This window comes from Rhyacophila brunnea, unplaced genomic scaffold (genome assembly GCF_057557595.1).
Source record: "Rhyacophila brunnea isolate RB1 unplaced genomic scaffold, BYU_Rbru_1.0 scaffold_15, whole genome shotgun sequence".
Lineage (NCBI taxonomy): Eukaryota > Metazoa > Arthropoda > Insecta > Trichoptera > Rhyacophilidae > Rhyacophila > Rhyacophila brunnea.
Window position 1 is genome coordinate 5382283 of NW_028232806.1, and position 18799 is coordinate 5401081.

The 18799-nt window shown below is 35.3% G+C and overlaps 1 protein-coding gene across 2 annotated transcripts in view; it reads left to right on the forward strand.

The window, feature by feature from the left end:
• The window catches only part of Smox (Smad on X protein), a 44841-nt gene that overhangs the window by 13923 nt on the left and 12119 nt on the right, over positions 1–18799 (forward strand). For both annotated transcript variants that reach the window (XM_085943171.1, XM_085943170.1), the window contains exons 2-10: positions 3806–3896; positions 5890–5995; positions 6925–7024; positions 7759–7836; positions 8262–8341; positions 15201–15369; positions 15660–15757; positions 17758–17865; positions 18061–18205. In XM_085943171.1, the coding sequence (XP_085799297.1) occupies positions 3806–3896; positions 5890–5995; positions 6925–7024; positions 7759–7836; positions 8262–8341; positions 15201–15369; positions 15660–15757; positions 17758–17865; positions 18061–18205 (975 nt within the window). The remainder of the gene's footprint in view (positions 1–3805; positions 3897–5889; positions 5996–6924; positions 7025–7758; positions 7837–8261; positions 8342–15200; positions 15370–15659; positions 15758–17757; positions 17866–18060; positions 18206–18799) is intronic.

Genomic DNA, 18799 nt, shown 5'->3' on the forward strand with positions numbered 1-18799 from the left:
AGTATTCCGTATTAACGCATAACCGAGAAAATTAAGATTAAAAAAAAATACGAGGTTAGTTTGGTATAATATTTAATATGAAAGAAAACATGCTTCATGAATATTTATGATAGGTATATTATGCCGAAAGGTAAGTTTTAAGTAGGAAAAGTGGCATTTTAATGAAAACCAGTGACGTTTAATTTCAATCAGTGTGAGCCGTTTTATCGAGGCTTTTTGACCGGGCCATTTGTTGGAAGCGAAATGTTAAATATCATGAACTGGAGCCTGTTTTATTTATTATACATTTAATTAAATGAATACAAAATAAATACGGAATACTGACTATGGATAAATATTATTATCTTATAAAAACAATCACTAATCAAAGAGTAAATAAGAGCCATTCAAGCCATTTTCACTCGTACTTCTTATTTTATTGATTAAATTTGAGTCAGAATTATCTGAAATAATAACAATATCGTTAAGTTAACGTGGCTAAATTTTATATAAAATATATTGTTATCTATAACGTTATTTTCAAAAATGTTCCTTATTTTCGCATACCTACCTACCTATTTAGAGCGTTTTTATACACAAGTTCAAGCACGAGTGTCTTTGTGTCAAAGGTTACTTTATAATTATTTAAATATTATGAAATGCATTGGCGAACTCTTGAATCTTGCAACTTGCATGATTATACATGTTTACTTGTGCATTTTCTTGATATGGCTGCAATAATACGTACTGTCAGCATACACGCGTAAATGGGATATAAGAATGTAAGATAATTGGACAACTGGATGAACTTAATATTTGCGTCATGCACTTGCAAAATCATTAAATGTCATGACGGAAACAATGTATCTCTTTCTATTTATAGTCCAAATTCATTGTGTGAATCTCACTTTTTGGCAATAGCAAAGACTGCCTGTTGGATTGAGGGAAACTATTCGTAGCTGAAAAATTATCAAGTACACATTTGCACAGTGAAGTTATAGATATAGTCCTGCTTACGAAATGTGAGCACCTTACTGGACAAAAATAATAAAATTAATAGGTATTATGGTGTTGCCATTAATGAATCAACATCTCAGCTACTGTTGATCCACTGCTGGATCCCTGATTTCCTGTCTTTATTCTTTTTGATCATTTTTCTAGAGGATGTCATCGAGAATTAATTCTTGTCAACAATCATGAGAAGATGTGAATCTCTTTGAATGTTCAAGCCGTGTGACGAATAAAATAGAAATATGAAAACTAACACCACTGCGTCAGGACAGCTCCATATCACTCTTATTGAAGTTATACTTCTTTTGGCACGTTTGGAAAATCAGATCAGAGTGTATTTTTGGCGTGTGACATGTAACACCTAATTTATTTTTTCACACAAAAATAAACGCACCCGATTGGATTCGAACCACCGATTGTTCGGATATCAGCCGAACGCACTGCCTTTACGCCACAGTATGATACTCCAATCGTGACGATTATACAGTATAATATTATAGTTTAGAATTGTTCCGTTGCCTAGGCAGCGAATTTATTATTTTGCAATTCCTTACGTAAACAAACTATTAAACGTCATAGTGGCAGTTGTTACTTTAAAAATAAAAAAACGATAAATAATTATATAATTTAGTAATATGTTAAAGTGTATAGAAATAAACCTACGGAGTTCCAATAAGCGGTCCTTTTTCTTGAGTGTGTAATTTAACAAGATAATTTAGAGCTAGTCAAAGAAACTAGGTTATCACGAGTTTTGTTACGCCAAAGAAGTATAACTTCTAACGCGCATACATAAGTACACACACCGTTTTTTTTTTGATTATCCATTATAAGTTATGTATGATGTCCTATTGTGAAAACCATATAATACCATAACAGGCGAATCTCGTAATAGCATGTTGCACACATTGCAAGCATGACAGCGCAATGCATTCAAATCGCGATGGGTACATGAAATATATCTGCTGAAAGACAGATTTCCAAGGAAGGAATTCCTAAAAAATTCTCGACAATCAAAAAAATCAAGAAATCACAATCTGTAGCCCTCAGTCTTTTGTTGCCACGTACTTCCACTCTCCTCAATCCATCGATCACCCTTTAGGTACTTCAATATCCTTCGAGTATCATCATACAATGAAATTTGTCCAGCGATGATTTGTTCTTGGGAGCGTTGTGGCTTTCCATCTCCACTTCAAGTTCTTTATAATATGTATTAAAATTATATGAAAAGGAATTAAATCGAATTCAATACTTATTTAATTATAACAAAAACTTAAATTTATAATAATATTTTATTTAAATATTGTTTGCATACCTCGTGTTATCCATCGTCGACATTTGTTTGCAAAAAGATTGGCCGAACATTTGCATGACGGTCTTAATATTATAATAAATATTGTAAATTTCATCAAATCAAGGCAACCTCAAATCGCTTTTCTCGACAACTCTGTGTGGAAGCATTGTATGCAGAGGTTTGTTGTTTGTTAATGGGTATTAATTCGAACGCTTAGTGTCAAACAACACTATCTACAAAAGTGCAACTTTACAGGAGAGCCAAAAATCGTTATTTTAGATTCTTGTAACTTAACAAGGGAAATGTTTATTTAAAACCTAATATTAATATTTTATAATTTATAGGGATAGTTTTTAAAAAATATGAAAACAAGGGTAACTTATGTAGTTAGCGTTAAACTTTACTGACGATTTAATAAGAAATTAGAAAAGATTGACATAACGTTGTTTGAATATCATGTAGCCGTAAATGTAAAATAACGTTATCTCAAAGAAAAAACACTTTTTTGTAGATAACGTTGTCTGACTTTAAGCACTCGAATTATCTTTATTGCGTTGCTGCACTTTGTGACAGTATATAGACCAACTTCTATATTGAGTCTTCACTGTATCACAAGTATCACTGTTACGTCATGTGATTTTTGCATGCCGATACTATTACGTCGTGTGAACTTTGCGTGTTCACTTGTCATCTCTGGCACTATTAAGTGGAATTAAATGCTTTCTTTTCTGTTTCTCCTCCTCACAATTCTTCTACATTCGAAATTATGCTCTTCATCTGCTTCAGCGAAGGTATAAACATTTTGATGTTAATAAAACTCCACGCGACTAACGAAGACACTGAATTACGGGCACAGGGAATATCGTAGCGATAAAAGTAAATGTAGTGAAAGGGTTATAGTTCCAGAAACGACCGTGGTTTAGTGGAAGACTTGATATGATTATTGTGAATGGCAAACAATTTGAAAAATTTAGCTTTTAATTTTAATATTTGTCAGCGATATTAAAATACTTAATTTCTGAAACAAACTGTCACAGACAAAAATTGTAATCTAACATTTGCGAGAATTGAACGAATTTTACATATTACCCATGTTCATTGTTTTCATTAAATGTTTTATTATGCTCTTTTGGTCAGTCTTGCATTAGAGACTTTAACACACACCGTATTATAGTATACTCACATGTTGGCAAGTAATTTGAGGATATTTTTACCTCAGCCATGCTGTGTCTCTTTCCACATGGTCCAACTACTGTAGCCTAGATCTCCCGACCCTTATTTGCCCTGCGAGGGATCGTCTTGGGTGATTGGACATCTTCCATCTTTGAAATACGGCCTGCCCTATGGAGTTACCCCTTTCATATTTGAAACGACAGGGGATTTATTGTATAATGTGTATTGTTCGCTGTATAACTTTATCATATATGGTTCTAAAGAACATTTTTAAACACGTCGAGATTCCTCGCGCTACCTTTTCTTTTATGTTAATATCAGATGGTGATAAAGTATGTATTTACTTTGCAGTGTGAAGCCAGGTGGCGAGGGTGCGGGAGGGCACAGGAAGGGACTCCCGCACGTCATCTACTGCAGACTGTGGAGGTGGCCGCATTTACATGTAAGTTCCACCATCATTGTTTCACGTCTTATTTGAATTCCATAAAGATGTATTGGATTGGAAATCTCAGATGTATCCCATGATATATTATACTGGTGGCGAAGAGTTACAGTTTGTAAACAAAAAAAACAGTCGGTTCTACCACACGAAATCTATGAAATGTTAAAAGCACACAGTTAATTTAAAATTGTGTATGTTTCAAATATATAACTAACTACACATGTGACGTAAATCTGACATCATGTCGTCAGTATTCCTTGAAAACGCTAAGGATTTTAGGGTATTTTTTTTTTGTTTTACCACCAGACATCACTAATGGTTTTTATACATTTTAAACATGTTAATTGTAGTCAAATAATTCATATACTTTAACCGTTCTCTGTTTGCTGTTACTGTGACTATAATGAAACGATTTTACCTTAAATAATTAATTATTGTTACCGATACCATTTCCGACTGCTCGTACTTGAAACGTTTGGTATCGCTCCAATTACGTCGCATTTTTTGTCCAAACTATCGAACTTCGCGCTTATCTGATTTAATTTGACGTTTATAATTTAAATACCACTTTAAACGTTTAAAATTTTTGTTCTGGTCGAGTGTAACGCATTGAGTTAAATGCTGCACCAGCCATGTCTTTTGGACAGTGAGGTCTCTTTGTGAAGTCAACCCCTAGGTATCCAAAGCTTTCGACGTCCTTGACATTACGTCAATTACGAAGAATATCTATTTTACCTTCAGTTTTTTGGCTCTCTTGTGTTCTGTTGGTTAGTTCATATTGTCTGAATCCTCATTTTAATTCTACATTTATAACTTACTGTATGACCGCTCATTATACAGCTTTTCACTATAATGTTGTTTAACCCTTTTTAAATATCGTCCATTTTTTTTGTCAATATACTGCTAAAAAAATATGTATGCATAGGCATTAAAAATGTTTGGCAAATGAACAATTAGAGATGGAAATATTTGGACCGACTGATAAATCATAAAATTCGGCAATAGTCATGGGAATCGAGTAAATCAGTAGAGACTTTCATTCAATTAGAGGTAATGATCTGTTCTGACTGATTAGTTCATTTGAGTCAGTTGGAATCATGAACGTATTGCACAATAGTATTTTAACACAGGGGTCTGTTTTTAATCTTAATTATTCTTCACTATTCTCAAAGAAACAATAACGTCATCAAGTAATGAATAATGAAAACTTGCTTATGGCATCATGAAACTTTATGTTGCCTTCACATAAAAGCTGGTGACTGTTTCATATGCAGCCTTTTGACTCTCACTATGGAAACAGCTTTTTAGCAATGACCTCATGACGCATTCGAGATACAAGATGGTGCATGAGTGATTAACGAGTAGCTCTGGCTCATGTAGTTTTAATCAGTAATACATGAACGTCGCACATCGATTCAGCAAACGATATGTGAAGAGAACTACTCAGCCAATGATTTGTCAAACCCGCAATAGCCAAGCGGCTTAAGCGTCGGCTTGTAACGTTGTGGGTCCCAGGTTCGAATTATGGGTCTGGTAAATACACAATATATTGTTTTTCAATTTATCTTTAAGCTAATTAATTAAATAATTAACCTAATAGGTTGGCCAAGTGGCCAACATCCATTTCTCATAAAAAAAAAAAATATTTATACAAACCCGTAGAGGCTCATAATATGATCCTATTAGATCAGACATAGTCAAAAAAAAAAAAAACCCACCGCTTTCTAATTCCAAACAATAAATAAACATCTTATATCAAATTGATCCTGATGAGGAACCTATTTATTTTTGTGATGGAAATGTGATATTGAAACAAAAAGAAATGCAATTTCAAAAATCTCTAGAATTGATGGTTCGGAAATTTTATGGAAATAAGCGATTCATTATACGGCACTTCATTTTAATCCCAACTTTCCACAAACATATTTCGGTCGTAAAGCGAAGTACAAGTGTACTATATTCATATTGGTTGCATATTTTTTTTCATTTCCAGAGTCAACACGAGTTGAGACATTTAGATAACTGTGAGTTTGCTTATCAACTGAAGAAAGAAGAAGTCTGCATCAATCCATATCATTATACTAGGCAAGACGTGCCAGGTATATTACCCTACTCATTTATAAAGTATTTAAGTTACATTTTGTATTAGGTGTGTATAAAGAAAGATGGTGAAAGGACCTCACCGCATATGGATGCGGATGAAAATATTTCCTGGAGAAGCATCACAACCCTCATAATGGTACTGATGACCATAATATTAGAGAACAAACTGCACGTTATATCTGTGATCTTGAGTCGATTGTGAAAAATTAATGCTTACAAAAGGCAAACTATGTTGTACAAATAGAGGAAACGTGGCTACCAAAAAATATCAATGACAGATGGTTTGGTTTCATTAATAGACACCATAGCACAGGTGGGCACGGAGAGAAATCCTGGAGACTGCCAAGGTCAACATAGGATTGAAGACTCGGATCTTGACTCAATACAGTTTTACTTTGTTTTGAGAGTTCAATGGTTTGGACAATCAAAACAAATTGAATAATGATTCTTTTTTCGGTTTACAGAAAGAAATTTAAGGTTCAAACTCTTATGAAATTTATCAATTTTGGACTTACATCTAGATGTACATATTATATATGTGTGCCTGCAAGCAAATTACATATAAAAATATTTGTAAACTTTTGCCTGTAAACAAATATTTGTTTGAAACGTAACTCATGTCTGCACTTGCAAATATTGCCATCAAACTAAATGTAGTTTGTACAGTTCACATCGTAACACGTGTCCAAATTTGTTTGTTTTCCAGTGCATTTACATATTATGTTTTCCATCTGCTGGAGGATACCAAAAACATGGGCAAATGTTTGTAAACAGTTTTTATACAATTTGAATGCATTTGTTTATTTTGTCTGCAAGGGCAGGTGTATGTCGGTATGCACTAGATTTTACCATAAATTGACAAATTACCACTGATTTATCAAAACGGAGACTTGCTTGCTTGCTTACTTCTTGTTTCCTGTTCCAGCGTTGCCGCCAATCCTCGTCCCGCGAGTGGGCAACGACGCTCCTCCCCCTTATCCTCCGGCAGCCATATTGCAGCACACCCCCCTCTACAATCCGCTCGGGTGAGGCAATGAATTATCTTTTTTATTTTACCACATTGCGAGACTACTGAAAAACAACATCGAAAATACAAAACTACACTTGCGTTATTGTCCTCAGTTCAGCGCATGCGAAATACCTATTCGTATGCAATGCTCACATATCAACATTGATAAGCCAAAAGCAAGGAGATCATTAAAATTTAAGAATTATTGGTTACTTTCCAATGATATTAAACAGAATCTTTTTATATAGAAAAGGAGTGGCAAAAAAGGTCCTCATATCAACCATATCCGATCCTAATAAGATCACTCAGACAAACTCAGAACTAAGAACTGGCCATTTAAATAATTTTGCATACAAAATTGGCACTTACATCAAACTAATTTTGCCTTCAACAATCTTTATAGGCTCCATCTGTAATACATCATGTGTATTTCATCATTATATTTTTCACAAACTACCCTGTTAAAACGGACACCCTCCCTGGGTAGCCTCCAGGGTAGGTGAAGCAAAGAAAGACGGAATTGAATGAAAGAGCTTACTGGGGGCAGCCTTCACTGTGCCGAGAGAGAAGCAGAGGACCGAGATGGGCGGAGAGTCTTGGTCGCTCAGAATATGAGTGAATTTTAGCATGGCAATAATACTCAGCCATGAGAGTACGACGAAGAAGAGAATAGACAGAGCACACTTAAGTGTGTGGCGATATATATAATTAGTATTTTCGTTAATTGCGTTTTTTTTTATTTTGTTTTAGGGGAATGCAGCCTCACAGTGCCATGTACCTAGAAGCCACGCTGGCCCAACAAGTACCAACAAATACCACTATCCATCTGTAAGCAATTATTTTTTAAATTATATAAACCCCTACTAGAAGGGGTGCCTCAATCGCAACCCTTCAAATTTCCAATCTACTAAAGCCAGCTATAGACGGTGTTAGCTTACGCTTGAACCACGTCGTTGAAAAGTGCAACAAAACATTGTGATGGGTTCAGACTTGTGCAAGTGTTCACATGTTCAGATGTACCTGTGGAAGTATACAGTATAAAAATTCAAAGATTTTCATATCGCTTGTACAGACTTGCGCAATATTATCATTGAGTCGTCCACATGAACTCGCCACGTGTCACCATGCGCACGGTCGAGGTACAAGTGACCTCATTGAGCTGTCGCGGTGAGACACTCGTCGTCTGGACAAGCTCTTATTATAGCGCTCATTTGCTTTCGCGTGATAATTTGATTGTTTTTTGTTTGCATCAGTGGCGGCGGTCAAGTGGAGACTCCTCCCCCAGGCTACATGAGCGAAGATGGTGACCCCATGGACCACAATGACAACATGAGTGAGTAACTGTCACAACCAATGCACTATTATTATTATATATACACCTTTCAGCCTAGTATGTAATTCTTACTCTTATTTGATGTTAATTAGTACTCAGTGATTTTTAAATGCTCTAATTACGACATTTCACACAACGATTCAGGTACCAATTTGCTTGTCACCATGTTTGTTTCATATCATGCGTTGTGTTGCTGGGGTGTTAAATATTATGCTCCTTTTTTACAATGGCAAATACTGGTTACCTTTAATGCGTGTTAAAATACCGACACTGTCCGGCCATGGGACACACAGCGTCCATATCGACTTATTCACAATGACTTTTTTGAATGAATTTTTTTTCAATAATGCATAATGTAATAATGTCATTATTCCGATATTTTAAGCCATTCTCGGTAATCTTTGAGGCAATTATTGGCTCCAGTCTTTTGCGTCGGGTCTGGCACTAATATTTTTTTTTCTATTTCACTTATTCAATGTGACGTTTCTCAATCTGGTCAAAAAGTCGGCGGCAGTCTGCTAGTCTGCTCTTAGAATTAGGCCATTACAGTGACAGAATAAGAGTTAATTGAGTCAGTGGTAATCCAGTCACCAGGTCTGAGAAAATATTAAGTTATCATTCTTACAATCAGTTTTATAATGTGGAGCCTTTCCTCATTCCAACCAGCATAATTAGCGGTTAAACAAATAACCAACACACACTAATTCGATTGAATTACTCTGGAGTCTCTACCTGTGTCTCTACAGCTCTCTACCTTTTTACACGTTATTATAAGTCGGAGGATACCTACAATGTTTATTTATCATTGTAGAAAATAATATGGTCAAAGTGTGCAGCTTTTTTTATGTTTGACGATAGCCTATAAGTTTTCCTGGCTCGTCGTAAGACTTCCTCATTGGTGACTGCAAGAAATCAACATGTGTATTTTGCGTGATGCAAGATACCAATTCTGTGACCTATGGCCACTGCTATACCGTGGTGTTTTCGTTGATACATATTTTTATCTTTTATTTATATATTAACTTGCTGACCCGGCGAACTTCGTACTGCCTTAGAATCAATAATCTTGTGTTAACTTATTAGCTGAATTAAAATACTCAAAATGAATTAAGTTCAATAAATGTGCAAAAATCAAATCAAAATGAAATAGATTACATAGTTTTGGTTGGCTCAGATTTCGAAGCATGATAACTACCAAGTCAATCTTCAGTTGTAAATTGTGCGGTGGCAAGCCAGGCAGATCCAATAAGTTTAAAAATTCAGTTGGATAGTTGGTTGCTTCGTCTTCGTTTATTACACAGTCGATAGATTTGAAGGAATGCATTGGACCAACGATTTGATTTTGAATTGTGAAGTTTAAGTGATCCACATCTTTGTTCTTTGCCGCAAAAATTGCTCGTTCACTCAACCAATTGTGATTTTTGTGGTTAGCAATGACGTTCGGGAACACTTTGTTGATGAGGTCGTCCTTCGCTGAGAAATTTCAAAAATTCAGCTGAAACGAAATCAATCCGTTCGATTCGTCGACAGGAACACGGCAGTTACCGATAGTCAGCAATTGCTTAGAGAAATCTTCGGCAGATGGATCGTTTAGCAATGCAACTTGCATGTTTGTCGTCAGCTGAAGTTTCTTCACATAGCGCCACAGAGTCTATTAGTTGAGGCAAGCGTTCATTTCATCGGCAGCGGTTGATCTTGGAATGACTGGTAGTGTTTGGCGGAAATTGCCAGATAGTAGAATCATTGCGCCACCAAAACATCTTGAGTAATTGCGCAGATTTTTCATAGTTCGATTGAGTGCTGCCAAAGCGTATTTGTGCGCCATTGTGCATTCATCCCAGGTGATGATTTTACTTGCTACCAAAACTTTGGCCATTGCTGAGTGTTTCGCAATACTGCTTGTTGGTGTTTCAGTCGTTTGAAGGTTTAACCTTTCCCTTACCATGGTAAAAAAATTACGCCCGTTCCCATGCCGTCCACTCAGTGTCCCGATAGAAATTTGGCATTTTAAGGCATTTTAAAAGCTAATTGATTGCTTCAAAAGGTAAAGTATGTTTTTAAATACTATTTAGTCATCGTTTAACATGTTATTCTGTGTATATCACATGCAATTATCTTATAATCGTGTATAATAATCGGACATCGATAAATGTACGTCATAACCAAACCACGGTGTGTCTCGATCTGTTTTAAATGGAACAACAAACACACGCTGTCATTTCACGGAGAGTGGGGATGGCTAATTCATCCGAAGCGGACGAGGGTGTTGTAAGGTAGAATAACACGTGTGCAGGCGTTCGTTATTACGTTCGCCACATAAAATAATAGATACCTAGCATATTATGAAATAATATTGGCTTCGATATATTTTAATGAACACATTAAGTTTTATTGCTTACATTTTGTCCAATATATAGTGGACAAAAACATATATCTAAATATATATCAAACTCAAAATTTTATGAAAACCTTTTTAGGGCTTCTGAAACTAGGCGCTTCACTTGAAGAGTTAAAAAATACCAACAACATGACGTGTAATAATAATATGTATTTTATATTCAACGAAAAGAAATAAGTATGAATGAAAAAGTGTGCACAAAATTGTCGGATTGCCCAAAGCGTACCGAAACTACTTATTATGGTTTTATTTTGGCTGGGTTTATTTGATTTTTTAAAACTATCCAACACCATGCTATGTAAATTATTGTAGTACTCGTTCAAGAAAAACAAATAGGTACGTATGACTCACAATGCACTATTTATGTCGGATCTTGACAGCCTACCTCCACACTTCACCACTAAGAAACAATAGTATAATATTATGCATATACCTACATCAGATTGAGTATGATAATATTTATTTATATAATAATATTATTTGGTAAGTACTTATGAAATTAGAATGATTCAGTAATCTTAAAATGAATTTCTTGTACCTACCTACAATCCACCGATCTTATGGACAAATTATATTATATAGTTAATAATATATAATATTATAACACATTATCATGTAAACACAACAGGTTCACTATGATTATTTATTTACATATTAGGTATGTAAGTAGGTACCTACTTTATAATTTTATTATTGGTACTTATAAAATTAAGAGATACAAATGTAAACAAAATAAAAGTAAATATTCATTGTACCTACTAAAAGATATTATACCGATTTTTCCGACGGGAAAGTTTGAACATAGGTAACTGCAAACACTATAAAATATTTTTTGCAACTGTGTGTCTACTTCATAAACAAAAGAAACTCCACGTGTACTACCTAGTTGCACTTGAATTGCATTTGCTGACTCATTATTATTTTCGGATGAAAGCTATTATAAGTGATTTACGACGACAATACAATTTATTACGGTTCAATCATGGACCAACAAAATAATGTCTCATTTATAATCTTTTATAATTAAAAAAAACTAATATAGGTAGGTATTAGTAATATCGTCAAAAAAAGGATATTTTAGAATATCGTATTAACTACACCGCACTGCAATTTACAAAGCTACAGTTAACGATAATAAATAAATACAAATATATTATTATTGATGCCAGTCATTAGAACATACCTACATTTTCTGTAGCTGTCTGATTTCAATGCAGGGTATTTATTTAAACGGGTTTAATATTTGGGTTTGAATACAACATTTGAATGGGTAGGTACATCAATATTATGAAATTTATCGCATTGTATTATTTTCCTAAAATTCTAAAACAGAATGAAATAATATTACCCTTGCCAATATTTAACATATTGCATTGCCTAATATGATAATAGTATAAACATGTAGAACATGTGAATACGCCACGCCACATGCTGTGCTGTTTTTATTTAGCCCGCTCGAGAATTTTTTTCAATTGCTTATGTCCCACAAACTGATGTAATCTTTACAAACCTTGTAGCAAGGGTCTGTATTCTAAATCCGGGAAAAAAGGTTTTATGACTTGACTAGACAATGGTCAATAGCATTGGATCCTTTTCGTCAATTGTTTATGAATAAACGCCACATGTAGCGAAGTTAACACGGTAAAATGAACACTAATAACATTGCGTTAAGGGTTGCTTTAGCGTTTATCGTCAGATGTATTTGGAAAATGTATACTTCAAGGTTCGATATATTATGGGAGGCTATAACTGATTGCATTATTCACAGAATCATGTTGAACAAAGACATACATTTCTATCTCTGACTAACAAATGACATTTTAAAATAGTGTCTCATGTTTACATTACTATTATGCGCGTTTCTCTAACGTATATCTTTCTAGATAGCCCCATCACTGTCTTATCAAAATATTGATTAGACTTTCGAAAAATGATTAATTTTACATATAAAACATTCAATTCAACCACCTATATATTTTTCTTTTTATGCCTAAATATTTTATCTACAAATAGCTAAAAGTAGACGTTTATATACATAATAATAAGTGGGGTATCTATGATTTAAGGTCATTTCTAAACTGCGAGACCATCGTGGCAACGGGAGTGTTAACGGCAATTTCAACGCTGAATGAGCCGTTCGGCATCCTTCTAACAACGTGGCCGCTATCCCAGACGAAGCAACTGCTACAGAAATTTCGGATCTCGCACGAACAGTGGCCAAAATCAATGACATGAAAAATGTCTTCCCAGTTCCACCAGGCGCATTGAGGATAAATAAACCACCATTTCCATCATCAATTGCCTGCATTAACGTATCGTACACTTCCTTTTGTTGGGGGTTCAACATTGGTACATTCGATCGAACCGATCGGTTCAATGCATCTCGATCATATTCACGTTCACGTTCCAATTCTCGATTAAAAGCGTCATTTATTCCACGATGTGGCGTTGGCATTCCTAACTTGACTAACAAACTGCCGCACATGAGATAACACATGTCTTCGATCAAAAGCAAAGCCTGGTTATGTATCTTCTCATTCACTTCGAGATCGGGATTCTCTGAACTGACACGAATTCGATGTAAAATGTCTTCTGACATGTCATACTTGTTCCACAGTTCAGGTGGATTTGATGGGAAGCATGTCGAAATAATGATAGCAAATAATGTATGTATCTGACTTGGAGATGCAGAAACAATTGCTACAGCGATTTTCATGTCCCAATGAATATCGTTTTCAAGCAAATTGAGCTGTTGACATGCAGCACGAAATGTTGGACACTACACCATTGACAGTTCGAAGTAATTCAAATTATGTCGGCCCACGAACATTTACCATCAACAACCGCAAGTAGAAGCATTCGTCATTCTTCGGATGAACTGTGTAAATGGGACCAAGAGCATCATTAGATTGCACATCCGGATGATCAGGAACCGCATCGCCTTGCTTCCGACGTTGAAATTTCTTCGATGAAGCGTTCCAAGTGTAATAACGTGGCATCTCAGAGTAGAGCAACGTTCGTGCAAACGGATCGCTTTTTAAAAATTGAAAAGAAACTGGTCAATTTTGTCGCTGGAGGTGTTACAGCACGTTGAGCAACATTCGGTGCATTAAAATAAACTCGTTGACCATTCTCCAGATGCACCGCCAAATGTACAGCAGTGGGATGACGTTCATGAATGTGGAATGAGAAAATACGCCAAATTGCTTCATTGCAGCTCACATATCGACAAACTTGATAGTGCGTGATTTCATCGTTGGTATTGGGAGTTTGAACGCCAAAAACCACAATATCGCTGCCTTTGGTGACATATTTGCAGATGTAATTGATGTACTTTACTGAATTGCAATACTCATGTAGGTATCAGAGATGGCGGTGTATACGGATTTTTTTTGTGATTTTCTTAATTTTCCAATGCGCGAGGAAGCTTCTTGAGGCTGAGACGAACAAAAAAAAATCATCGAAATCAGTCAATCAGTTCTATATCATCAATAGACATCATCAAAAAAGCCGTTCCATACGAAATGTGAAAATGAATGTTCTTCATAATTTCTTTTTCTGTGAATTTTTCCGATGTTTTAATAGTTATTCTGCTATTCAGGGCAGAGACAAATCCAACAAATTAAAGATCATAAAAATTGGTCCAGCCGTTTTTGAGTTATAAAATAAACGGTGTAATTAACTTGACTTTGTTTTATATAGATAGATAGATTAGATCTTCTGGCTCGCGGCATTGTAAATAACACTGGAAAATTAATCACACAATTCAAAATTACATAATGAAGCAATTATCGATACGCGCACATTCACAAATTTGATAACCTCACAAAGTGAACATTTTAGAAGGCAACTTATCGTTTGAAAATCACGATCAAAATCGCTATTTGTCTACAACAAAGTCTTTCGGTATTATCCGAGGCTGAACTGAATCAACTGTCAAAAACGCCATGTTCATACTTTATTTTGTTTGTTTGTTTCTTGTTTATTATTTCTGTCATGTATCAGAGATGGCGTTGTATACGGATTTAAATTTTTTGTGATTTTCTTTTGTTTTCGTATGCGCGAGGTCCATCGTTTAAATAATTCATCGATATCAGTCAAAAGCCGTTCGATACAAAATGTATGAGAAAATGAATTTTCTTCATAATTTATTTTTTCCGTGATTCATCCGATGTTTTAATAGTTATTCTGCTATTCGGGGAGGAGACAAATCCAACAAATCAAAGATCATAAAAATCGGTCCAGCCGTTCTTGAGTTATAAATGGTGTAACTAACCCGACTTTGTTTTATATATATAGATAAAGACTATAAATGAATTGACTTTTATCAGTTATAGGTGCAACCCTGTTGCTCATTCAGCCATTTTATTTAGAAGCTGACGATATAAGGACTCCTTGTATTGCGAATAGTTTTGAAAGATTGAGTTGTGAGTTAACGTAATATTGTGGTGTCGATTGCAGCTGCGCGCAGCTCGCCAGGCAATGAGGCGGCGCCTGTGCTGTACCACGAGCCGGCCTTCTGGTGCTCCATCAGCTATTACGAGCTCAACTCCCGGGTGGGGGAGACCTTCCACGCCTCCCAGCCCAGCATCACCGTCGACGGATTCACAGACCCCAGTAATAGTGAACGGTTAGTGGACATTCATTTATCTCTCTTGACAGTATCGCTGAATATATTGTGTCCACATTTCCAGGACCTCATAAACAGAAATGAAAAAAGATTGTGACATCGACCACCCAGATAATTATTATTATGTTATTAGGAGCAAATCGTCATTCTATCTTGTAAAACTCTTCAATCTCATTTTGGTCAAAAATAATATTTGTATTGAATACACTTATGAAATGTAATTTTATAATGATGTATAATTTTCTGTCGGTGCTTATTATTATAGCACTCTTGGTCTGTTTTTTTTTCAGATTCTGTCTAGGTCTCTTGTCGAACGTGAACAGAAACGAAGTGGTGGAGCAGACGCGGAGACACATCGGCAAAGGTGTACGACTGTACTACATCGGAGGTAAATTGACAATTCTTATTTTTAGACCCCAACACATGTTTATCTCTTGCATTAAATTCCCTAATATCTTTTTGGTTTTGGGCAGAAACGGTGAAGTCAAATGAGTGGCGAGCAAGCCCATTCCAATATATTTTTTTTAACACTTGCATACTTTGATTTCAAAATATTATTTTTTTTACTTTACTTTTCATTCCAAACAGTATTTGAAAATTGTGAGATAACCTCAGAAGACAACCGCTACTTAGGTATATTTTTAATGCTAATGGTAAATCTTGTGTGCACGTGGCGTAGGACACTCTTGATTTTGACATAATGTAAATTTGGCATTTACATAATGAAGGTTGCATGACTTTATTCATTCTTTTAACAACACAAACGTAGACCCATCCAAACCAACCCGCCCCGCACTACACTCGGTCTTAATCGAGCGTATCACGAGACCCTACTTTTCGATGTGAAAAATCAGCAGTTTTTTTACGCCTGGGAATGTCTCAGGACCAGATGCCCAAATGAGGTTGCCACGCTCTCAAGTGAGCTTTGACTGAGTTTACTGAAAGACGTAATTTAATAAAAAGTGCCATAGGAGAGAAAGGCACGGAGACTTAACAGAAATAAAAAAATTTAATGATATTTAAGACAAAAAAAAAACAATGTTAAAACAATATTGACATTAAAATTATGTGGAGAGATCTTCACGTCCGCAATAAGACGCTGCAAATTTTTTAATGCAATATAATTGGCCTTTGTGGCGACCATGTCGGACGGCCCGATGGGCCCAACAGCTGGTTGGATCGACTTAAGCATCTCTTCCCTCTTGGAGCACATTATTGGACATTCCCAGAGGATGTGGTTTGCTTCCTGTAGTTTTCCGGCCACCTGAACATGTTGGCTGGGTAACAAGTCCGAGCTAGTAGAGCTTGGCAGCGAGTCCATCCATGGCCTGTCAAAAACTGACTGGTGTAGTAGTCAGGAGTCAATTTGGTTATCTCCAATTGCCATTGTATATTCGGAAAGAACAAATAAATGTGTGCCTGCCCTTGGTAGAAGCATCCCACTTTCGCTGCCAGGTCTTCGACGCTGCATCCAGCGTCATAAAACGTATTGTCTTTTACATTTACATGTACATTCTTTTAACAGACAATAATAATTTAAAACAAAATACAATCGTCAAATTTTCTAAATATATTTTCCAATAGTTACCGTTGGCACTTAAACTAACAACATACTATGAGGAAAGACTGTGCAACTGACCAATGCATATTTTTTGGTTTGCTTATAATTGTTAACGCTAGCAACTGAGCGTATATTATAAGCCAATCAAATCTAGCATCAACATGATTGATTAGGTAGGTAGCTGAATCGTTCCGTGTACTTGCATTTTAGTCGACGTTTGCTCATGATGATTGGCGTGGATTATTGAATCTGGTTGAATCTGTGAGTGCTTGTATAATTAGACTTTTATACCATTTGATGGAAAACTTTATTCCAAAATGCATAGAAACCAAAGATGTTAAAAACCTCTTTGAAATGAAATTGAAGCAAAAAAAAAAACCACTGGTCCACATATGAAATTAGCTGTAAGTGACTGCATTGCAATTTCATTTGCAGGCCGTATAAAAAGACAATCCGTCACGATAAGCAGTACATATTCACTACATTTCGGCATTACATATTATTCAGTTTAAAAATTTGTGTAAAACCGTTTATTAGTGCACTTGAGTAAGTAATCCCAGTGAACATAAAAAGTGGTCACCACTGCATATGTAAAAAAATCGGATTGACACCTGATCGATCTTAATATTTGTGGAGTTTACCAACTTAACCATACTTCATGAGCTTGCAAAATAATTTCAAATGTCATAACAGAAATAATATATTACAAGAACTTCTATTTATAGTTCAAATTCTTTGATAAAAATCCAATTTTGTCAGAATCAACACTTTATTTCGGGTAAAGAAATAAGTACACTTGTCTCAAATACATCTTATTATTGTTACAGGTGAAGTGTTTGCGGAGTGTTTGAGTGATTCTTCAATATTTGTCCAGTCCCCCAATTGTAATCAGCGCTACGGATGGCATCCCGCTACCGTTTGCAAAATACCTCCAGGTAAAATCCTATTAATGGTTTTGAAAGAAAGTTATAATCGAGTTCTACCACGTAAACACCACTTAATCTTATTACTTAGCATTTAAATTAAACTGAATAATAAGTGTTTTGTATTTCAACGATTGAAATAACAACGAGATAATATCCGTATGATTATATTTAGCTGTTCTAAAATCTTTGAATGTTTGTTGTCAGGTTGCAACCTAAAGATATTCAACAACCAAGAGTTTGCAGCGCTGCTCTCCCAATCTGTGTCACAGGGCTTCGAAGCTGTTTACCAATTAACCAGAATGTGCATAATCAGGATGTCATTCGTCAAAGGATGGGGGGCGGAGTACAGGTAAAAATAAATATTCTTATCCTATGGCATATTCAAAATCAAATCATTGCTAATGTCTCAACATCTCTTGCCTGTGGCATTTTAAGTCACCTAAATGAAGGCAATCGTTTGTCGAGAATAGGTACTGAGTACATCATTCCATATCAGTGGCGAAGGGTGGAGGTAGGCTGTAGAGATCTGACATAAATAGTGCAATAAACTTTGTCAGTCATGGTATTTGTTGGTATTAAAAATTCAATGAACCCTGCCTAAAACAAAAATGTTCTTATATAAAATTATGTAAGTATGGTTTAATGGCATCATTTTAGATATTTTATAGGTAGAAGAATATTTTTTATCTATTTTGATTTGGTTTAAGCAGGGTATAATCAAATTTTAAAAACCATCTGCAATTTGTATTCTTAGTTCAATGAAAGCAAATAAGTACGACTGACTAAGCTTAGTTTTCTTCCATTTATAATACGATAATGTTTGTAAGTAATGTGGATTTAACTATTATTTGCTTTTACATAGAGATAGAGCATAATGCGCCTCCAAAATGTGAAGATTTAATTAATAGAGTTTTCTTTGTGAGGAATGGTTGTCAGCCATTTT